Genomic DNA, 24,654 nt, shown 5'->3' on the forward strand with positions numbered 1-24,654 from the left:
TGGGTTTCTGACAGCACAGCAGAGCAATCGTACGTGCTAGGTAACGTAGTTAACTGTGGTGCTTTGAAGCAAAGGACCAATTTAGGCTTCAGGCACACAATCACAGAACTCCCCATCAAGCAGTTTAATGAGCGCCTTAGGCCAACATTTTAAATTCTATCGTGCGTTTGACGTGTTTTGCAGACTCTACCCAGGGGAAATTCTCTGTACATGGGGCAAATGGCAGCCCACATCTCTATGCAGCATTAGGGCTTCTTCAGAATTAGACTGTATGGCTGGGTGGCTCACAATTTGATTCTAAAAACCCCAGCATGGGCGGAGACGCAGCATCCCGTCTCTATCCCGTAGAGGCCCATTCTAGGCGACTGCAATATTTCTGTGGGAGCATCTGATGTTTTGCTTTATTTGTTCCTTCAATATAAAATTGCCAATAAGGTTGCAGGGAGAAAAAAAAAAAAAAGGAACTAAAAAACCCCCCATCTTCTGGTGGGCTGAGAATCCTGTTTCCAGACTGCATTTGAATGTGGACAAGGCTAGTGGTACAGCTGGGTTACAAAACGTCTGGACACATTCCTGGAGGGACAGGTGCATTAGCAACTCTTTGGCAGGCAGCCCTGGAGCTCTTTACCTCTTACCTACGGGAGGGAGCAAGAGGAACTGGATCCCCTCGTTAGCATCTGCTGCAGACTTCCAAATCGGCTGGCGTGGTGCCCCGTGGGACATGGGATGCTGCGCTTGATCAACCACTTGCTCTGAGCCAGCACGGCACATTCTTCTGTTCCTCTAGAATCCCCCATGAAAGGCTGTGCTCGCCTCCCATTGCACAAAAAAATACAGAGGAATTTAAATGACTTACAAGTCTGGCTGCCATGTGAAAAAAGGTAGAGGGTAATTCTGCATGTTGAGAGGCCCCCCCCCCAGGTCACCTTTCCAGAGCAACATTACTTATTGGCAAGAACTGGGCAAGGCTAAAAGGATTTGGTGATGGTTTCTGAACCAGACCATAATCCAGGCCTCACCTCTTAAATGATTTTCCTTTGCTTTTAAAGGGGAAAGGCAGGAAAATGACTCAGAAAGTTACTGGCCCCAGCTAAAGGGAAAAATACACCTACTGAGTCACCCAAGCATGGGAATGGATGGCAGAGCTCCAGCATCAGCTCGGTGTCTTTCTGTAGTACTGATAATGTTGCTATGTAGGACGTTATGATAGCAATTATGAGCGGCCTGCACAGGGGCGCTTCTAGCTCACATGTACTGAAGACGATTTTCAAAGGGTAGTTTCCCTTCCAATATGAGCAAGTCCAGAGTTTGCCCGATAGAAGCACCCGTGCACTTGGCACATGCTTATTTGTGGAGGTGACTGAGTGAGGGCAAAAAATAGCGCACGTGTGTAGATTTGAAAATCACGTTTTTACAGGCCCTAAACACGCCCACAGGAATGCCTCTCTTTCCTTTGGTCAAAAGTACGCATGCCAAGGATCTGGTGCATCCTTTTGCCAGGGCATGCCAAGCCTTTTTGCATGAGTAAAGATCAGTTTATGCACCTGTAATGGAAAGAGCGCCAGTGATAAATGGGAGAGAGAGAGAGCCCCTCTGTAGAGTCAATGTGACATGTTATATATATATATATATATATATACCAATGTAAGAGAAGACAGTTTTAGCTCAGGGTGGGTTTGTAAAAGAGGAGTTGATTTGTACAATGCAGTAAAGGCTGCTTTGTAGTAATCAGCTCCTCTTGTTGGTACCTTTTATTGATTCAAATGATAGAAATTCATCAGTTATATCAAATTTGCAGTTAATACCTTTGATTGTGTATGTAAACCCCCCCCCCCCAAGTTAATTGACTCTATACAGGGGCTTTTTCTCTCTCTCACATTCTCACTCTCATGCTAGGGTCCTAAATTGAGGCCTGCTATTTTTTTTTCCTAGTTTTAGGCCTTCAAAGTTATTATGACTTTCACCCAAGGCAGTGTACAAAGGTGCCTAGTGCTGAAAATCTGTGTTAATTGTCTCTTTCTTTCCCCGTCCTGTTCCTGTAGCTGCCCATTTTTTTTTAGGCACCTAAATGTAGGTTCCTAATACTAGTAAATTTTTCAAAATGATCAATTTAGAAGCCTAACTCCTAAAAGTAAACTCCTATACCCTTTGAGAATTGTCCTTCTAGTTTGAAATTTCATGGGGATCTCTGTAATAAAGTAAATGTTGCGCTTGGAAGTGGACCCTTGTCCTGGAGCCGTGGAGAACGGCTCCCTGGTAGGGGACCAGGAAGCACCTGCCCCCAGGGGGTGGAGCACTGGAGGAGACAGAGGCTAGGATGAGCTTCACCACTCGAAGCCCGCGGTCCCCCCGGGTGGAGCCCGTAGGGACCCAGGCCGCTTGGACTTAGGTGGGCCTCGCTGGGTCTCCTGGAGAGGTAGTAGACAGGCGTGCCCATGGACAGCAAGGGAGTGCAGTGGGACTCAAGGCTGTAGGTCTGATGGAGCAAGGAAGACCAGAACAGCATAGGCAATGACAAGGCAAGGGACAGAGCCAGAATCAGGAGATGTGGTCAATGGCAGCCGAGATCCAGAGTCAACCTGGGTTGACTTAGTTTTGGGGGAGAGAGGAAGAGAGGTCGCATTGTGGAGATTTCTTGCTTATTTATGGAAAGACAAAGACTTTCAAGTATTTCTCCAGGAGAAATGGAAAGAATATATTTTGCATAATAAAGAACATCTCAGTGCTTCGAGGCAAAATAATTTCTTATATTAAGGGGCGAACTTCTCGTTTAAATAAAAATAATTTTGCACTTAGAGGAGAAATTAAAAATAACTAAAGATAAAATGATATGTCGTCCCTTTCAAGATACGATGAAAGAATACCAGAATGCTTTAGAAAGTTTCAATGCATACCTTCATCAGAGGGCACAAAACATGCTACAAAGCATGACATAATTTTTTCAGATATGGAAATAAAGCCGGAAAGATACTGGAAAATACTGGAAAAGTGTGGAAGGGAACTACTTTTATAGAGAGGTTCCAAACCCAAAGAGGCACCTGGGCTACATCTAGACAGGATATTTGTGAATCATTGAGATTATTCTACGAATCATTGTACTCCAAAGATAGAAGTGGGGGAGACCAAGAGGAAAATCTTTTTTTCAAAATCTCTTGCTTCTTCAGATTTCCAATACTCAGGGGCGGATTTTCAGAGCCCTGCTCGCCTAAATCCACCTAAATCCGGGCGGATTTAGGCGAGCAGGGCCCTGAGCGCCGGTGCGCCTATGTTCAATAGGCCTACCGGCGCGTGCAGACCCCGGGACTCGCGTAAGTCCCGGGGTTTTCTGAGGGGGGCGTGTCGGGAGGCGGGCCCGAGCCGTGTGGCGTTTTGGGGGTGTGTCGGCAGCGTTTTGGGGGCGGGCCTGGGGGCGTGGTTACAGCCCGGGGCGGTCCGGGGGCATGGCCGCACCCTCCGGACCCGCCCCCAGGTCGCGTCCCGGCACGCTAGCGGCCCGCTGGCGCACGGGGATTTACGTCTCCCTCCGGGAGGCGTAAATCCCCCGACAAAGGTAAGGAGGGGGTTTAGACAGGGCCGGGCGGGTGGGTTAGGTAGAGGAAGGGAGGGGAAGGTGAGGGGAGGGCGTTAGAGGATTCCCTCCGAGGCCGCTCCGATTTCGGAGCGGCCTCGGAGGGAACGGGGGTAGGCTGCGCGGCTCGGCGCGTGCCGGCTATACGGAATCGATAGCCTTGCGCATGCCGATCCAGGATTTTAGAGGATACGCGCGGCTACGCGCGTATCTACTAAAATCCCGCGTACTTTTGCTGGCGCCTGATGCGCCAGCAAAAGTACGCCAAATCGCGCAATTTGAAAATCTACCCCTCAGAGTTTATCAACAGGCCGATATAACCTTCAGAAATTTTACGAGATATCAATGTGAGCAAATCTGAGAAGACCCCAGGCCCTGATGGCTTTTCGTATAATTATTATAAAATTCTAAAAACTCAAATTGTAGAACCGATGCATGCTTTTTATACTCAAGTTGTAGGGCAGGATCAGTTTCCTGATGGATTCAATATGGCACATATAACTATACTAGCTAAGCTGGGGAAAGATCCTACCTTGCCTGTGTCTTATCATCCCATTTCATTACTTAATTGCGATTTAAAAATATATGTGAAAATATTGGCTGATAGACTAAGTTTAATGTTCCTCTCACTTATTTCCCCCAAACAAGTTGGCTTTGTAAAGGGAAGATCGGCAGGAACATATATTGTAAAATTAATTACAGCAATTTCCTATTGTAAATAGAAAAGGATTCCTGCTATTGCAGTAGGCTTTGATTCGGAAAAAGCCTTTGATCAAATTTCATGACCCTATATGTTCTCAGTACTTCGGAGGTTTGGGTTCTCAGGAAATATCTTTAAAAGTATTGCCCTTCTCTATCGCCAAACTGTCTCACATATTTTAATCAATGGGGGTCGATCTTCTGCTTTTCCTATAAATAGAGTAGTGCGGCAAGGTTGCCCCCTCTCCCCTCTTCTATATATTCTTGCTATTGACTCCTTGCTCAGAAAAATCCAAAATGATAGCTCCATTCCAGGATTGAAAGTTGGGAACCACTCCTTTAAGATAGCAGCCTTTACAGATGATATCTTAGTATTCCTTACAGATCCCGCACAAACTCTGGATAGAGTTTTAGCCCTACAGAACAACTTTGGAACTTTTGCAGGCTTAAAGATAAACCAAGATAAATCTGAAACCCTAGAAGTAATGGGTGCTTTGCAGCAGCAGTGGAAGGGTACTTTTCCTTTGAAATGGGTATCATCAGCTATAAAATATTTAGGAATTCTTATTCCCACTGATATTAAGAATTAATATAAAATTGTTTCCCCCTTGCTTTATTCTTTGAAAGCAAGAGTGAAGTAGTGGAAAACACACTCTTTATCTATCACAGGAAGGATACACTTGTTAAAGATGATTGAAATCCCCAAATGGCTTTACTTAATGCAGTTGTTGCCAACTTGGTTAACCCATGTTGACTTGTTAGAAATAAATAATTGTATTAAAAATTGTATTTGGAATGCAAAGAAAGAAAGGCTTTCTCTTCAAATTCTGATGCAACCTCTCCAAGCCGATCATAATGCAATTTCCAAGATTTGGACAAGATGGTCTCGATGGCTGGAGATTAGATTGTCACAAGAAGATTTGCTATATTATATTATATTATATTAAACATATACTGGATGTTTCAGAAAATGTTTTATTGAGGGAAATGCAATACAAATTTATCTGGCAATTTTACTTGGCACCCAATAGAGTTTTTGTTATGGGTATAACGCATGAGATCGCACAGCTTAACGTAATTGAAAAAGGTGTAGTTATTTTTGGCGTTAAAACTGTGCGATATCGTGCATTATGGCTTCGCGAAGCCAGCCCTCTATTGTGGAAATCCCACCCCAACTCCTCCTCAATCCCTCCCCTTTTAAAAATTTGCATTGCACCATGTGTTATGGTGCTTAACGCATGCAAAAATGAAAATGACCCTGTTAGATTGTAAGCCCTCTGGGGATAGGGAAATACTTACAGTACCTGAATATAATCTGTTTTGAAGTGCTGAAAAAAGTGTGAAAAGCGGAATAGAAAAAAAAATCTAAATCAAATCTAAGACTATGCCTTAAAAAATCAAAGAACTGGTTTCAGATATAGCAACCCTTTTTAGATCAAAATTCTATATTATTACTATAGAAATATATGGCTATTTCTTTAATTAATATCCAGAGCACATGGGTTATACGTTAGGTCATTTTCTGTTATTTCATTGGTTTCATTTCCTTAAGATCTTGGCTCAAAGGGTAAGGGATGGGGGTGAGGGGAGAGAATATGAGAATACAGATGTATTAATGTATACAACCTTTGTGATAATGGCCAGCACAACACTCACTGTTTAGTTTTAAGGTTGGTGTTTTTTTATTGACAAAAATTTGAGAATGTATTCTCTGAAAATTTGAATAAATACAGATGATAAAAAAAACCAACAAACAAACCAGGGCCATCTTACCTGCTCCATATAATCTGGATTCAGATGGTAGTAGTCCTGTCACTTTATGTCACAGTCTCTCATAGAAGTATGCCTTTTGTTCTTGATTGATTATATATTTTTATTATTTATTTTTTATTTAAAACATTTTTAGCCCGCTCTTCCTCCGTACAGGGCGGGTTATAATATCACATTCACAGATTTTTTTTTAAAACATGGCGACAAAATCATATAAAATAAAATTGCATAGCAGGGAGTAGTCAAACAAACATACACTTGGATTTAGACATTAAAAGCGAGTTTAACGAGAACTTCAGTATAAATTTCTAGGGTGAGCATATGTTTCGCCGCAGCTGGTGAATCGTCAACGTATTGCTGGCTCTGCCTTCTGTGGCCGCTGTCCGGCAGTCCTGGGCACCCTGGCCCATGCTTTTTTATTCCATCTGGCTACCAAGGGTTTCTGGGCACGAATTGCTAAGTACTTAGCTACTATCTTGTGGGTTTCTATACCGCTCGCCCCTTCGCGGTTTTTGTTTGGCTATATCCCTCCATTGAGGTTATGAGATCCTGGTACCCGCCTACTGGTTCAAAAGGCATGTTTGGTTGGGAAGCGGGTTATATTAATGGGATGGCGAGAGGTGGATCTGCCCTCCTTCTGGGTTTGGAGAAATCTCTTTTATTCCCTAATGCATATGGAGTCTCTTTCCTCTCGAGGTTCGCCTCGACAATGGCAACAGTTTCTTGCAGTGTGGGAGCCCTACATTCAATCACTTCCGCACAGAGCTCGGAGTTGTGTACGGAATGATTGAACACTATGCTGCCCGGCGAATGACCCTGGAGATGCTTGGACTAGACTCTCGTCTCAGGGGAGAGGAACTGCAAGATATCAAGTGCGGCTATCATCAGGGACTCAGGGGGATGGGATAAGGGAGGGGGGGGCTGAGTATTGGGGGTATCTCTGTTGTCTGTTCTTCTTCTGTAATGGCTAGGAGGGGATAAAGGACAAACCACCTCCTAGATGTTTGTAATTTAGTTTGAAAATGCTAATAAAAAACGTTTAATAATAAAAGTGAGTTTAAATTTAAAAAAATCTTTAAAGTTTTCTTTAAAAACTTAGGCCTGGATATCAAAATGTGAAAAATATCGCATGCGATAGGAAAAAGGGTGTGTTTTATGGTAATAGGCAGTTATCACAACGTGCACTAATACCTATGTGAAACGCTAACACGTTGCGATACATTTTGGAATTGTTGTATTTCCTGCATACAACCACTCTCTCTCTCTCTCTCTCTCTCCTAGGCTGGCTCTCCAGCCTAACACTAATGAAAAAGGTATAGTTAAAATCAGCATTAAAGCCGTGAGCCCACTCCTCCTCTTTTTCAGTTGGTGCTATCACAGGCCTTAAAGGCATTTTCGCATGCGTTAAAGGCACTTAACGCATGCGAAAACACCATAACGAGATTTGATAAATGACCCCCTTAGGATCTTCTAGGTTTTTCAGTTCATTTGGTAGCGAATTCCAAAAGGCTGGACCTGCTATTGAAAGTGCTCTTTCCCTAGTTTTGTCTAGACGCATGATTTTAGGGGAGGGGATATCCAGAATATTCTGATTTGCTGATCGGAGGGATCTTACCGGGGAATGTATTTTCATGATGGCATTTATCCATGGTGATTGAACGTTATGCATGAGAGAATGGACGATTGTGGCAAATTTGTATTGAATTCTGAATGCTATTGGTATCCAGTGGAGTTACTGTAAAATTGAGGTAATGTGCTCATGAACTGGGGTGTCAGTCAGTAAGCGAGCTGCAGAGTTTTGGATAATCTGTAACAGGCGGAGAGTATGTTTAGGCAAGCCAATGAATAAAGAATTGCGGTAATCTATACTAGAGAATAGCAATATCTGTAAAGCTGTATGGAAATCTCAATGGGATCCAGAAATGGCTTGAGGTGTCATAATAGCTTCAATTGGTGATAAGAAGTCTGGGCTAGACTTTTAATTTGAACATTCATGCTTTATGATGGATCAATTTGTATGTGCCAAGATTTCGAACAGATTTCATCATTTGAATACTTTGACCATTAATAGTAAGTTCAGATGGGCATTGCATAATGGAAATTTTGTGAGGTGTATTATATCAGTTTTTTGGATGTTCAATGATATCTGATTTTGAGATAGCCAATTCTGAATAGTAGTGAGATGATTCGAAAGAACTTGTTCAGTTTGTTTTAATAGCAAAGAAAAGTTGTATATCATCCTTCCTTCACCTAGGAGACAGCAGAGTCCTGTATTAGCTCCTGAATCTATTTTGCCCTCCAAATGGATTGGTTAAATCTTGTCAGTGCAAAAACTGTAGATCAAGAGACAAAGGTGTCATTGCACTGCTTGCTAATAATACCATATTGTCCCAGCCCATCATACTAGCAATCTAATCAAGCATCCCTTCTTCTATCTCAGCACGTCCCCACTTTTTCTGACCTTCTTCACCCTCATCACATTTGCTAATTACTCCCTCCCTGACCATTTTCTTTCTCTGGTTTCAGTGATCTGAAACATCTCCTAGATGAGTTTCTAATCCTTTCAATGTAAATTCTTTTGCTGGGTTTCAAAGCTGTGCCTCAATGTTAAAAAAAAAAAAAGTGTAACATTATGCAACCGGGAAGCAGTCTTCTTAAAGGAAATACATCTTTCTAGAGCCAAACAAACGGGCCGATACAGAAAAACCCGAGGGAGAGCCGGCGGGTTCCCGCTCTCTCGGTGCGCACCCAGGCCACTCTCCTGAGCGCGCGACTCAGAAAGAAAAAATATGCAAATGAGGGCCCGCGGTAAGAGGAGGCGCGAGGGACACTAGTGCTTCCCTAGCGCCTCCTTTTTGACAGGAGTGGCGGCTGTCAGCGGGTTTGAGAGCCGACGCTCAATTTTACCGGCGTCGGTTCTCGAACCCGCTGACACCCTTGGGTTCGGAAAATGGGCGCCGGCAAAATTGAGCGTCCGTTTTCCGGGCCGCGGGCAGATTTTAAATTTTTTTAATTTTATTTTTGGGGCCTCCGACTTCTGTTTGTTGCCTGCCTTTCTGACTACCTATTTGAAACAAACCACATGAATGCACTAAATATTCTACCCCGGTAGTTTACTCCTTCCCAAATACTTTTAAGTTTTGAAACTTTCTCCAAGCAGTACTTACTGATTCTTTCCAGCCACCAGCAAGGAGATCCTCTCCCCTCAGCGCTCCCACTGAGCAATGAGAGGAGATGTCGGGACTTATGGAGGAATTAATAATAGAAGCCTTCTTGCTCCCCTTTTCATTTCATTTAGGTTTCTTTTCGTTCTGGGGGGGCTATTTCATTTTTCTTATTCCATTTAAAAATGTGTCGTAGATAAGTGCTTCCCAAGCAGGGTGCCTGCAGACCGGATCATCTATGCCCCCCCCAAAAAATGTCATCGCTGCCTGATGCTCAAAACCATACCAGCCCCTGGGCTTCGTTCTCAGCGGCAGCCCTTAAACATGCGGGAAGGAGCTCCTTTCTCCAAGCCTGTGGCATCATGCACACCGCTGCCTCCTAGCTACAGCATGAGCCACGCAGTGGGTCAATCAATGGGCCGCATGCAGGGCGTGGACAGCCAGGCCCAGTGTTGCTTGCTTCTCTTCATCTTCCCCCCTCTGAGTCCTGCTAGCCTGAGAATAAGACAGGCAGAGTGCTAATGGTGTATTAGATGTGCCGGGAGTAGCAGCAATGGAAGACATCTGGAAGCCACATGTAGCAGCCAAGGTACCTAACCCAACCAGCTGGGCACATCAGCACCACCCTGACGTCTTCCTTCTCCTGCGCTTCTCTATAGCACAGGGGTGGCCAGCTCCAGCCTCGAGAGCCACAAATCAGGCCAATGTTTTCAGGATATCCAGCATGGATATGCATGAGATAGATTTGCATACAGTGGAGGCCGTGCGTGCAGATCTCTCTCATGCATGTTCAGGGTGGATATCCTGAAAACCTGGCCTGGTTTGTGGCTCTCGAGGACTGGAGCTTGACACTCCTGGTTTAGAAAGAACTGTGAGGAATTCATGTTGTGCCTCCACTCCTTCTCTCCCTTTGTTTTAAAGTTTGAAAGCGAGACTGGGGAGAGGGGTTTCAGCACGTCCCTAACTCGTTTGCCTCATTGCCTGCTCCGTGGAGGCTGCTGCGACGCACAATATTTTTGTTTAAATAGGTGTGCCTCGAGCTTGAAAAGTTTGCGAAGCCCTGTTCTAGATTATTTTAGTGCGCTTTAAAACTTGTGCCCCCAAGGAAGCTCTGCTCCCACCACAATATATACTAAACCTTTCCACCCTTCTCAACCCATAGCCCTCTGCAAGGGCTCTGCAGCCTTGAACACCCCCCACCCCCAGCGTTTTACCCATGGGCCATGCATCGGTTCTCAAAGTGAAAGGGCCTGTGCATGCTTTTTTCTCGGGTAGGCATTTTTGTTTTTTTGGCTGGGAATGCACGCCTGAAGCTTTTCTTTTCCCCCCGACCCAAAACCTGTCCCTGGGGCTGCCTCCTCTGCGTGTTTGTTGGAGGGACAGGCACAGACTTTAGCTGCATTGAGGAGAGGAAATGTTAATCAGCCAGGAGCACTTTGAAAATGGTCCCCTACCCCCAAGTGATTTTGCCTCTGTAGGTTGGAGTCTCTGAATACGATGGGAGCTGCCGCTTTCCTCCTCAGTGCCCTGCTGGCCTGGCCTGGCCTGGCCTCCCTCCTCCCCCTCGTTGAAAGACACGCCATGCTCTTTAAGGCCTCGGGCCACCTGTGCTACTTATTTTGCTTTAGTTCTCCGCAATCCACTTTGATAAGCCGCACTGATTCTGCGGTAATTCAAGAATAAAACCAAAATACCCTACAGGGATTCCACTCTCGGTTGGAGCAGGTTACAATGCTGCCTCCCGTGGATGAAGTGCAGGATCATCACATTAAAAATGAAACAAACGAATACAAATAATAATAATAATAATAAAAAGGGCAGAGTCTGAGCAGTAATCAGAAGTGAGGATGGGCCTCATCCTCACTTTGCATAAGGGATAAGCAATTAGCTCGCTTTCGCTGGCTTGTGATTGGAAAAGAGAGTGGCATGCAGTTGAGAAATGGATTCACTTTACTTCACTAACAGAGGCTGTCAGTTGGGAAGAACGTGTGGCTTGACAGCTGATTAAGGGTTAAATGAGCTGAATAAAATCAGTCATTTTTGCTGCATTCCTTATTTATTGTGATTGCAGTTGTCCAACACGTTATTCTTTTCTCTTTTGTCAGTTTTAAAGCATTAGCTATAGCCGCAGAGCTGTGTTTTTATTTATTTATTTATTTAAAATTTTAATGAGTTGCCAGAACGTTGTTGCCAGAAGGGTAGGCAGGAAGCTGCCAGGGATACACAGCAACACATCATTTGCTGGGGTGGCTGTCAAAATCCAGAGACGGCGGTAGGGGATTCAAAGTCTGTGCACCCAAGATGCTTGTTTGAGACTGCCAGAGCTTGCTCACGCATAAACACCTCAGACACAGAGTGGCCTTAACATCAGGGCCTTTTACTGGAAATCTAAGTCTATGCGGCTACTCTGTGATATTTAAAGAAAAAAAAAGTGTGATTCATGCCAGAAATCTGTAACTGTTTGGTTCAGCAGAGAACAGCTGTAAAAACGACATGATTGTGCAGTTACAATAGGGGATTATGGGAGATGTGGTTAAAACGGGGTTTTCCCAAGCTTTTCAAGCCCAATGCCCACCTATGTAAACAAAAATGTTGTGTGGCACAGCAGCCTCCAAGGAGCAGGCGGCATGGTCACGGAGAGGGTTCACATGGCAAACGGAAGAGTGAGGGAAGTGCTGAAACTCTAAAACAAAGGAAGAGAGATGGTGGAGAGATGCAAAGCGAACTTGTCACAGTGGGCCAGATCCTTCTATGCAGAAGTGCAGGAGAAAGGCGAGGCCAGCATGGTGTGCACAACTGGTTCGGTTAGTTACCTTGGCTGCCACATGTGGCTGCCAGATTTCCTCCGCTGCTGCTGCTCCTCCAAACACTCAGAGTGAGTCACATCTATTCCACCAGTTACACACTCCCAGCAGCGGATTCACGATGTCGGACCGGCCCGGGTATTCGCCGCCCAGGCCGGCCCAGGACACGTCACGTGGTCTGCCGAGCGCGGCTCTGTCACGGCCGCGCACGGCAGACCACGTGACTGGAGCGATCGGCCCACCGGGGGATACCCGATCCCCCGATAGGCCAATCCGCCCCTGCACACTCCCCCCATCTCACCGTGGCTGGGAATAAGACAGAGGCTAGAAGAACTCAGAAGGGGAAAATGAAGAGATATCGTGCGTGAATCAAACAATGTGAGGCCCAGCTATCCATGCTGCCTGTTGACTGCCACACTGCAGGGCTCATGCACTAGCTACAAAGCAGAGGTAGGCACGATTGCACAGGCTCTCAGAAAGGAGTTCCTACATGCTTAAGAGCCACTGCTGGTGTCTCTTGTTGCTGAGAGCAAAACCCGGGTGTTGGTGTGGATCTGAGCATCAGGCAGTACTGAGTGAGGTTTTTTTTGTGTCACACCTGAGGGCACACTGGTTGGGAAACGCTGGATTAGGAGCCATATCTGTTTCAAGAGGAAATAATGCATACAACAAAGCTATAAGCAGGAATGGAAAATCCTGCATCAAATATACTATTCTGCTGGATCGTGCATCTGAATAGGTGTGTTTTCTTGCGTTCCTTATTTGCATGGCTGGCCAGCATAGCAATAATACATAGAGGTCAGACATGGATGTGGCTGAAATTAAAGGTTTAGGAGCCAGCCCACATGATGTCATGTCTTGGCCCTAAGTACTCAACACATACAAAAAAGATAATACATTCATTGGTGCTGCTGGTTATGCTTTAGTGGCAGTTGGAGAAGTAATACAATGTAAATGTTCACCAGCCCCCATAATGCCATGGTATGCCTTCACTATCAGGCTCACGCCTAGAGTATTGCCTAAGGCAAGGATGGACCCTCCTATGCATATTCATTGTGGATATTCAAAGGTGGGCACGCTGGTGTTTGAGGGCCCCATAACCGGTCAGGTTTTCAGGATATCCCTTATGAATACGCATGCATACTCTCTCAATTGCATGCAAATCTATCTCCTACCTATTCATAAGGGATATTCTGAAAATCTGACCAGTTAGGGGGCCCTCAAACACCAGCGTGCCCACCCTTGGCCTAAGGAACCTACGTTTTACTACAAATCATGCAGATGCTGTCATAAGCTGGTTACTCTAATGACTGTCCTGTTTTTTTTGTTAGTGCTTTTCAAATCAAGACTGGAAAGTACTAAGCCAGAGGTTCCCAAACCTGTCTTGGAGGATCCCCAGACAGTCAGGTTTTCAGGATATCCACAATGAATATGCATGAGATAAAATTTGCATGCTATGGAGGCAGCACATACAAATTTATCTCATGCATATTCATCGTGGATATCCTGAAAACCAGGCTGACTAGGGGTCTTCCAGGACAGGTTTAGAACCACTGAGCTAAGGCAATGCTTACATCTTATCTGTCCATTCATCTGGAGGTGGAATAACTTGTCTGCCACTGGAATGATCAAGGTAGAATTTGGGGAAAGTGGACCACAGGCCTGATATCTACTCTATTAAAAATGTCTTCATTTATGAGTCTCTGTATACAACTGACACCACGGGGGGTTTAATAGATGAAGAAAAGCTTTTCCAGAACCTCCACATCCCCAAAATTACAATCAGTTGGAATTTCTGAATAGGCCAATTCAAACTTTTGAGATATTGAATGTGATAGGTATGAGTAAACAGAATAAGACACCAGGGCTAGATGGCTTTTCCTATGACTACTATAAGATACTGAAGGAATATATAGTTAGTCCCATGGATAATTTTTTCGCAGAAACGTTACACAAAGAGGCATTTCCTAAAGATTTTAATAAAGATTATGTAACAGTTTTGGCCAAACCAGAGAAAGATCCTGTTTCTCCAGCTTCTTACAGGCCCATTTCCTTGCTAAATTGTGATTTAAAGATATACGCTAAGATTTTGGCAGATAGATTGAGTCTTATATTTTCTTCCATTATCTCTTTCAATCAAGTGGGTTTTGTAAAAAGGAGGACTGCAGGAACTCATTGTTAAATTAACTACAGCCATGGCCTATTGTAAGTTTAAAAGTATTCCAGCCATGACCATTGGCTTTGATTCTGAAAAAGCCTTTGATCGGGTTTCATGGTCATATCTGTTCTCTGCACTACATAGGCTTGGCTTCCAAGGAAATATTATCAAGGGTATTTCCTTGTTGTATGATAACCCGATGTCTCATATTTTGTTGAACAGAGGCAGATCATCTCCTTTCATAATCAACAGAGGAGTATGGCAAGGCTGTCCTCTCTCCCTTTTATTATATTTAATTTCTATTGACCCCTTGTTATAGAAAATAGAAGCAGATAATTTAGTTACAGGCCTAGAGGTCAGAGGTAAGTTGTTTAAAATCACAGCTTTTGCAGACGACATCTTGATTTTCTTGTCTAATCCAGTAGATTCCTTGCCAAAAGTCCTAGAACATCAATTACATTCTGGAAAGTATGTGGGACTAAAATTAATCATGATAAGTCTGAAACTTGAAAACTCAATGGGGGAGAAATTCCCACTTAGATGGGTACAAACTGAAATGAAATACCTGGGTATCAAAATTCCAGCAGATATTAAGCTTATTTACCAAGAGAACATGTTCCCTTTAATCCAGAATATGAATAGGGATTTAAACCATTGGTCTAGTCTTCCCTTGTCTCTAACAGGTAGGATTCACTTATTGAAAATCATGGAAATTCCCAAATGACTGTATTTAATGCAGATGTTGCCTGTTTGGTTAACTAAAAAGGATTTAAAGGAGATACACAAAAGCTTTAGGGAGTTTTTATGGAGAGGGAAAAAAGCTACGTTGCCCCTAGTAGCTTTAATGAAACCACACCTCTCGGGGACACCAAACTGACCTAACTTATTAGCTTATAACTTAGCTTGTATGTTGAGGCATATTATTGATTGGTTCCGAGGTACCTCCTCCCTCTCTCCCTTATAGCATTTGTAAAGTTGGTTTGGAGATTGGTTGCCTGCAGTTGGAAGCGAAGGAGATTCCGCATGACCTTAGGCCTTATTTGTTGATAAACGCATGTAGACCAGCATGGTCAGGGCTCTGTAGGCGCTTGGGTCAGGGGAGGAATGTATCACTTTACATGCCAATATGTGGGAACTCCCAGTTTGCACCAGGTATGTAAAACGTGTTTAAAAAATGGCAAAGAAAAGGTCTCACAATTATAAAATAAGTCTTTATTGAAAGGACAACTACATTATACAGTTTCCAGGAATTACAAAGAGAGTTTAATTTGCCTCATAAAGACTTTTTTGCCTATTTGCAATTAAGACACTATGTTACATGTGTAATGGCTAAAAATCCATAATTGGACCAAAGAAATAAAATGGAGGAGATGATCTTGGGAGGAAAACTAAGGAAACCCTCTTGTGCTCATTTGCTTAAGGTGCTTGCAAACCTTGAAGCTGAGTCAGAATACCCAAAACTTTTGACCTGATGGACCGGCTGGGTAGAATTAAAGTTGACCTGCGAAGACCTTCAGTATTACTTTAAACATATTCCTGAAATTAAAGAAAATGTGATATTGAAGGAAACTCAATACAACTTTATTTCACAAGAAAGGGCTTTCAAAGCAAAACTTTGTCAGTCCTCCTCCTGTTCCAAATATGGAGCAGAACATGGTGATTTCATACATGGGTTTTGGAAATGCTCTAAGGTCTATTTCTTTTGGCAAGAGTTAGGAAAACGTTGCTCGTCACTGTTAGGGATTTCTTTCTTAAGGAATCCAAGGGTATGGCTACTTCCATGATCTTCTGCAAATTAATAAATCCCCAAAATTGCTTTTAGATAAAGCAGGAGTGATAGCAAAGAAAACAATTCTGGCGAATTGGATAGAGAAAACATCTCCAACCCTGACCTGATGGGAGAAAAGAATGATTTAGTTACTCACTTTCAAATACCGTATTTTTTTGCTCCATTAGACGCACCTGACCATAAGACGCACCTAGGATTTAGAGGAGGAAAATAAGAAACCAAAATTCTGTCCCCATGACGGGCTCTGAACGGAGCTCCCTCCTGGTGGCCTGGTATGCTTTTCATTAATTGAAAATCCACATTGCTTCATATGCAAGAAACATTTTATCATAAATCACTGAACTAAACCATGAACTAAAAAAGTAAAGGTTTGTATCATGTGTCCTCTATCCCAGGCAGTATATTACCCTCATGATTTTCTAATATATCTAAACAAATGAGAAGGAAATGGCTTGTACTAACCATAAACTTTAATGCCATGTATCGTCTTCTGCTGGCAGAGCTTGAGCTCCCTGCCGGTCTGCTGTTCCCGGGGTGCATTTTACAGCGAAGCTCGGCGTGGCACAGGTCAAACATCAGCTGTTTGAACCGCGTGCGCTACGGAGGCCCCTCCAGTTCAAACAGCTCCCTGCCGGTCTGCCGCGGCACCCCGGGAACAGCAGACCGGCAGGGAGCTGTTTGAACTGGAGGAGCCTCTGTAGCACACACAGTTCAAACAGCTGATGTTTGACCTGCGCCACGCCGAGCTTCGCAGTAAGATGCACCCCGGGAACAGCAGACCGGCAGGGAGCTCAAGCTCTGCCGGCAGAAGATGATACATTTGACCTGCGCCACCATACTGATTGGGCTGAGTTGGGAGGAGGAGGAGGAGGGGGATGGCGTGCGAGAGGGAGAGACGCTACATTTGCTCCATAAGATGCACAGACATTTTCCCCCCACTTTTAGGGGAAAAAAAGTGCATCTTATTACCTAACTGCGAAATCTCAATCTCCCATTAAACAAGAGTTCATGTATGCAAGCTGGCAATCATTTATTGATGATTTATTCCTAGTTGTAAAAAATGTAATATTGAATTTATAGTCTCGAACGTCTGGTGATATGATTGCTTTGCTTGCCTCTCTTCTTTCAAATATATGTGAACTCCCGGAAAATGTAAACATTGAACCAATCAGGACAAAGCAGATGGGGGGGGGGGGGGGTTATAGATATGGGTTGGGGGGATTTTAAAGAGACAAGGTATCAAAGAATTTCAGTGTTATAATTGATTGCTGATGACCTTTGTATTGTCAATTTTTGTTCACTTTGTATTCTTTGTTATATGAAACTCAATAAAAATATAAAAAACAGTCTTCAGCTTGATAACAAGCATGATGTATTCTCCTTTGTTTTATAGTATGACAAAACTTGTTTTTAGAATTGCAATACCTCTACTCAGTATAGAATATCATTTGTAAAATCAAAAGAGTTGAAACACTAAGACATCAACAGGAAATAAAACATTTTTATTGAATATCTGTGTAATATGGTTAAGTTATTTAACAACAATCAGAAAACTCTACTGTGGGATCCACTACACAAAGTGAAACAAAAGTTAAACCACCTCATTGAAAATGAAGGTATACACAACTAGATTTGTCAGCTCGCGGGTCACGAGCAATATGGCAGGAGAAAACACCCCAAGATTTATACAAGATACAGAGAAAACTCACACAGAGAAACACTCAAGCAGGCAGTAAATATACACAAAGGCAACTAGGATTTCTACAGTATCGGATTCTAATACTTTACACAGCTTTGTCAGAAAGTTACGTGTGGTTGTGCTGAGGATGAAATGCTTTCCCGGCCAAGCAGCAGGTTCAGTTAAGGTCATGATTGATAATGGGGGCACATTACCATTCAAGTTCTGAGTTAACAATCAGCCAGGCAGTATGGGGGGAGAGTGCTTAATATAGACTTAATGCAACACCAACTGGCCGCATGAACCTGCAGATTACAATGGCCGACTGACAGGAACACGTTACAATATGTTACAATGGAATTGAATTTCAGTTCAAAATATGCAAACCCTAGTTCCTCTCTCTTGTGAGATTTGGTCCCTTAAAGTTGAGTGTAATGTGCTCTACCTTTTACTGTTCATAATAATGCGAAGGTTTATCTTCTAATGAACTTTACTTGTGCCCTTTCCATGTTGTATTGAAAAGTAAAAATGCCAAAGAACAGGAGGTGTGGCTAATGGGTACTCCTCTTTGGGCTAGCAGACTGCAAGCCTAATTCAGCTTTGCCCAGCTAACACATGATTGACTGATTCCATTGTTTTATTCCTGTGTGTGCTCTCTGTGCATGAAAGATCTGTGCCAACTTGGCAGGCATGAATCAGGTCAAGGCAGCTTAGGCCCTTCACCTCTTCTTCCACCAAGAGACGTTTTCTCGAAAAACTTGACATATGGTCAAAAAGAGGCAATTATCTAAACCATGAGGCGAATGAGGTCATTCTTTATCATTTAAATGTCCAAAGGGGAAGCAGAGAATACTGGAGCAAACAAATCTAAAGAATTATTGGATGAAGAAAAGGTATTTGTATTTGATGGTATGTCTTCCAGGATACAGGAATGTTCCAGGAGGGTTTGAAACATGATTTGCTCTCTTTCAGTTTCACAGTATTACAGACACCCCTGTTATTCATACTTAAAGCTACATCATCATAAAATGTAAACAAGGATACTAGGGGCCATTCTGTGCCTAAATTCAGTGAATATTGTGTATTTGGCCACAATCGTATGTTATCTGAATTCTATGCAATGTAACCTCTGATTTAAACATTAAACAGCTATTTCACAGTCTGTAAACTAAAAGAAAAAAAAAGGTCTCAAAAGGCCGAAGGGAAATACCCCGGCTGACCTGTTACAAGTAGAAGAGAGGTGCTTCTTTAAAAGAAATTCATTTACAATAGGAGGAAAGAAAAAAAAAAAAAACAACCAACAACCCTGGAATGTTGCACAGTGCTCGACAAAAAATTCTGCGTGGTCAACCCACTCTATACAAGCAGTTCCTTGTCCTCTGCATAGCAACTCCATTGCAATGGGTCCATAGCAGTAGCTCGGACCAGCTTGTGCTACGCTCGCCTTCGGCAGTGCAGTAGAAGGGGAGGGCGGGCTTACAATAATCACTATGGAAAAAGTCGATTGCTATCCACCGAGAGAGAACTACGTTTCTAAGCACACACGGCAGTCACAGTGATACACAGAGCAGTCCCTTGAGACTTTTATGGAATGACTAATAGCTTCATAATAGTGCCAGTCACTACAGAATAACATTGAAAACATTTAGAAACTCCTTCTGAAATGAGGATCTAGTACACACAAGTGGGTGTTCCAGTTCGTTAAGACTTTGTTCTCAGTTTGTACCCTTTTTTTTTTTTTAAAGGACAAATTAAAACTCATCAAATACAAATAGTATATAAAAAAAAAGGTCACTACATGTTTTGGCTTACTTGAAGTACATTCAGAATTATGGCTAAATTTGTTTCTTCTCAGATGGGGTTAACAATACTGCCCATTTGACAGGAAAACCAGTTTGTGTAATATGTGCACGGTGCTGTGTTGGTAACGCTTTCCAGCTCTTCTGATCTGAACTAGTGTAACCAGCCATGTCCATTCAATCAAAGCGCAATGTGTAGCCACCCAAGAAATATATTGCGTGACACCACAAAAGCCATTCCGACTTAGCTTTGTTGAAAGCAGAAGACCACAAAACCACCCAATGTCCATAGGCAGTGGTAGGATTTCACAAAGGCAGCATGAGAAACCTATTTCTTATTATCTATCCCTCATCTGCACCTCTTCTAGGCTGTTTATGTAGCATCATAACAACACAGCTCCTTCTCACGGACTACTCCATCGCTTCACCCCTTTCTCACCTCCTATATGTAAAGCTATGATAGTAGCTTTCTATTATATACAGAGCATATAACATACTGACTTGTGGCTACATTTCCTTGAGGTCAGCTGTGGAGCTGAGTGCTCAGATCATGCTAAGTTGCCTATGAGAGAAGTCTACAAAATTGGATTGTTTGAACACCCTTCCAGATTGTGCAAGGCGAGTGTACCTGGTTCTTTAATTGTTCAGTTAAAAGCTCAGGTTTAAGTTGTCCTTTAAGATGTCAATGGCAGTGCAACTCTACTAGTGCCTTACAAGTTGGAATTTTTGTTGGAATGCAGACAATACAATATTGATCCTGTAATAGATTATTAACTCTCCTATATCTCAGTCAATTTACATAGTTTAAAATAGAACATCTTATTAAAAACATCGAGTTATACTCAGATTAGGAAACGCTGACAACAAACAAATACACAGACTAGAAATAAAGTTTCAGCATACTGGTATATACAACGGCGTGATACGGTAAATCATTTCAGTCATGCTCTATCTACACATCATATTGCTTAAAAGAAGAGTAGATTTGGAGAGCAGGGGCGAGATGAAGGAATTTTGGGGATAGAGCTCTCTACATTTAAAGTTGTGCAAATCAAAAACAGGATTTTACGTGTCACTGATCTGTGTTGGGGGTGCATGGTTGGAAACAAACGGACCCATATTACTGAGGTATTTACAGATACTGGCTAAGGAGCACTAGGTGGGCAAATGCAGAAAGGCTTTTCAGATTTTATTTCTTGACCGCAAGCATCCCGTCGACCTCTTCCTCCGGCTGTAAGGTGTGCCACTGTGCAATGGGTCGCCTTGGGTTGGCGAGCATGTCCGACCAGTGTCGCAGCTCCGCCCCAGTGCTGTTGTAGCCCACAAAGACTTTGCCAATGGCATCGTTCTTGCCAATCTTGTCATAGTCCAACACAGTCACAACAACTTGCACTTTCTAGAACAAGATAATGAGAGAGGAAGCAGCCAATTAATAAGAAGAATGGGGGGGGGGGGGGGGGGAAGAGATGGCGGGGTGGGGCGGGAGGGGAAACACTGTTTACAAGAGTGAGAGTTTGTGTTTTGCAAGAAGCGCCTTCATAGAGCCAGTAATATCTCCCCTCATTCTGAGGTAATAAGTGTCCTCAGTCTGTTCATTTTAGATGTCACAAGGCATTTTACTCAGTCATGAAAAAAACGACAAAAACAAAATAAAAGTGTCCTTTCCTCCCTAGCTCTGTTCTCTTCAGCAGTAAAAGCCGCATGAGTTGCCAGATGGTGAAATGGAGACCGGCTGTGGGATAACATGCCATCATTTCATGGGCTGAAAACCGCTGCTGTTTTACTGCTGTAACATTGATGGATGTGGATTCTAAGAGAGACTGAAAGAGGATGGGCATTTTGTTTGCATTTTTTTTTTATTTCTCTTCAGGTCATTTATTAGGTTTTGTTTAGCCACGTTTTCTTCAGATGCGTCCCCCCCTCCCCCCATCTCCTCAACCCTCCCCCCACAGAGGTCCCGAGTGACAACGGAAAATTGGCAACAAATCTGGAGGGATCAGAGGCAGTAGCTGGGGAATCTTGGTGCACAATCCCCTGTGTGCTCGTCCTCTGGTGATGCCATTATGTTTCAGTATTACCTGAAGCTTCTAGGGACAAATCCAGTAATACTTAATGATCTGAAAAGAAGGTAGTCTTCAGCAGGTCCGGATTTCTTTCTATATGAATGGAGAGTGCTTCAGGTTCTCCAGCTGAGTTTTGAGTGCTACCTTCTGACCAGAGAGGAACAAGGAGCCTAGGAATCTAATCTCTATCTATTGCCTTGCGCCTCCCAGCCCAGGCTCCTTTCGGCAGGGGCGCCAGTCACGTCCATGTGACCGCAGTTAGAAAACAGAATTCTGAAATCAAGCAAGCTGAGATAGGATCCCTAGATTTCAGAGGAGATTGTTTATTCTGCTCCCGTGTACTCCCTAAGAAGGCGACGGAGAAGTTACAGGAGGAGGAGATGACTGTAAAACTGTGATAATAATCCTCTGGGCCGGTAAGTATAATTCTGCTCTTGGCAGTTCCCTTCCAGATCACGGCTTATTCCTGGAATCTGTCCACCCCTTGGCATCCTGCCAGGTACTCGTGACCTGGATTGGCCACTGCTGGAAACAGGATACTGGGTTTGACAGATCCCCTGGCCTGACCCATTATGGCAAGTCTTAAGTCCCAATTCATTGGTCTTCCATGAGGTCAGCTGGCAAAATGTGACTTCTAATCACTCCTATTCCTCACTTCTTAAATATCGCTTATTGTTATTGTTTGTTTTGTTATCTTTGTTCAGGAAAAATAGATATTTTGTCTAAGGTAAACCAAAATACTCAATTTATAACTCAATATGTAGCCACAGACACTCAGAGGGTTTGCAGCCAGCCATACTTTGAAGCAAACGACTGAGACTTATCAATTTTCATAGTGAATTTAGGCTTTGAAAATCTGTTTGTGTCTCTAGGTATGTGCACAAACTCTCCTGCACAGCTATAGCTGCTATTCAGAAGTTCACGTAAAGCACATCCTTTTTCACATCTAAAAGTATGCAAGCCAGCTCTGCCCCAGCTCCAGGCCCACTGGAAAACCTCACTCCAGTTTGCACAAAAGCAGAAGGGACATCAAGTTACGTGCTTACTGAGACTGGGTCAGATTTACAGCAGTCATTGACGTACGTAGGACCGTAAATGACTCTGAAAATTCAGCCCTTGATGACTAAGGTGTTTATATATAGAATGAGTGTCAATCTTGGACTGCTGAGGCATAATACTTAAAAAAAAAAGAACTTAAAGCAATTTAGTTAAAGCTAAACCACAAGGCAGACCTAATTTCTAATAATCTTATCTGTTGGCTGATGTATTGTCTTGTACATGTTCAGCATATTACTTTAATAAAAGATGAATGAAGTCAAATAATTATGCACTGTGCAAATAGCCCTATCAGTTCACATCAGCTCTATTTGCTATGAAGCAAATTAAATTTTAATAATGGACTGTGAAAAAAGTGGAACCCCCTCCATTCAAATCCATCTAACTTTTGTCAGTGCATTCTTGACAGAATACCCATAGCTGTATACTGTCAAGCTGACAGCTCTCAGTTTTCCTCTGAAGACAGGAGAATATTTTATCTTTTCCCTTTTGAAGCCATTGGCTGGTCAGACACCTCACACAGCGCAGTAAGCCTGTGTCTTTGTTGGTTCTCAAGGCCTCCGCTAGACTTTCCCCGAGCTCTGAGGCCTGGAATGAACAACATGCCACCGTACCTGGATTTGCTCGAAGGGTACTTCAAAACTGAACGACTCGTTGTAGTAGGGATTGAGTGTGTTCTTCTTAATTGTGGTCTTCTTTTTCTTCAGCCTCTTCCCATTCTGCATCAGATGAATTTTCACGTAGGGATCTAAAAGGACAGCAAAAGGCAATTAAGCACAAAACCATTAATGGCAAGGTCATCTAGCAGAGTCCTCTTAAGTGTCTCACCTAATAAGTCTGAGAAACCTGCTTCAAGCCAGTTGTAGTCTGCATTCAGCTATTGGGAATTGCACACAGAACTGATTTCAGTAGCTCTAGAAAGCCAAGCGAGCCTCTCTCAGAAGATTAGACATTAGTTAGGAATAATTAGCTTTTTTTCCATCAAGTTTGCAACTGTGATTAATTAGTAGCATGCCATTGTCTATTAAGGAAAGACAGGAACCATTATTATTTATTCGGCAGGAAAATCTAAAGGCCTGGTGTTCAATGAGCTAGAGCTTGGTCTTTGATTCAACTGGTCAAGATGAAACTTATTTTGCCTTTGGCGTTTTATTACCTGACTCACCACTGTTGATCTGCACAGCTCCGCCTCTAATCTTGGAATTGGTCTGTCTTATTTTAAAATATGGGGAAAAATTGGATTATATGATTGTTATAGATTATCATATATTTATTTTGTTGGCAGTACCATGTACTTGATATCTATCTATCTATCTATATCTATCTATACATATATAATCTATATAGATATATGAAACTCTCTAATAAAAGGATAAAACACCTCCTTCCTTCCCAAAACACAACTGGTTTCAAATGAATTGCAGAGAATGCTAAGGAATGTTCTAGTACTGTAAACACGTCTGGTCCATCTGAGCAAGGTCAGGGGGTCGTAGCATGCTGCAGAAGAGGGGCGGGTAAGGACTGATGGTCATCACTGACTTTCTCTCCTCTCCTCCCCAAACTGGATCGAGGTGGGAATGTTAAATTAAAGCAGGTAGGAGCGTTTGACTGGTTTGGCTGCTGTAATGAGACTGGAATACTGCCAGCATGGGACAGGAGAACACAGTACAGGCTAAAACCTGTACACCTAAAAGGTGATTGGAAGAAAGGAGATGAAACCATCTCTCTGCAGGTCCTCCATGATGGAGGAAACTAGGGCTATGGAGAGAAAAGCCCTACTGTCCAAAAATTATTTATTTGTGCTTGGTGCTGTCATGAGAAATACATGCACTATTTGATATTTAAACAAACGAGATATATTAATTAAATGCAAGCTGTGATTAGTAAGATATATCACGATTGCTTTTTTTTTTTAAGAAATGGATTATGTGGTATGTTAATTTCTTTTCACATAATTTAGATCCTTTGTCAGGCTTATTAGAAAAATGTTTAGTGCACACAGAAGCTTATCCAAGAGGATGTCTTAGCGTCTCACTAATGTAACTATGGGCCAGATTTTCAAAGGCTACGTGCGTAACATACGCACGTAACCCGAGAAAATCTGCC

The 24,654-nt window shown here is 43.0% G+C and overlaps 1 protein-coding gene and 1 long non-coding RNA gene across 2 annotated transcripts in view; both read right to left on the minus strand.

The window, feature by feature from the left end:
- Positions 1-15,358: 15,358 nt before the first annotated feature.
- LOC115089578 lies at positions 15,359-16,519 on the minus strand. Its single transcript, XR_003856176.1, has 3 exons — positions 16,415-16,519; positions 16,089-16,142; positions 15,359-15,699 (listed from the first exon to the last, which is right to left on the minus strand). It is a non-coding gene; the product is annotated as an uncharacterized LOC115089578 (long non-coding RNA).
- Positions 16,520-17,433: 914 nt separating this feature from the next.
- The window catches only part of SYT1 (synaptotagmin 1), a 1,065,451-nt gene continuing 1,058,230 nt past the window's right edge, over positions 17,434-24,654 (minus strand). Inside the window, exons 11-12 of the mRNA XM_029597128.1 lie at positions 23,163-23,296; positions 17,434-20,825 (exon numbers count right to left, since the gene is read on the minus strand). Of these exons, the coding sequence (XP_029452988.1) occupies positions 20,619-20,825; positions 23,163-23,296 (341 nt within the window). The 3' untranslated portion in view covers positions 17,434-20,618. The remainder of the gene's footprint in view (positions 20,826-23,162; positions 23,297-24,654) is intronic.

The sequence above is a fragment of the Rhinatrema bivittatum genome, chromosome 4 (assembly GCF_901001135.1).
Source record: "Rhinatrema bivittatum chromosome 4, aRhiBiv1.1, whole genome shotgun sequence".
NCBI lineage: Eukaryota > Metazoa > Chordata > Amphibia > Gymnophiona > Rhinatrematidae > Rhinatrema > Rhinatrema bivittatum.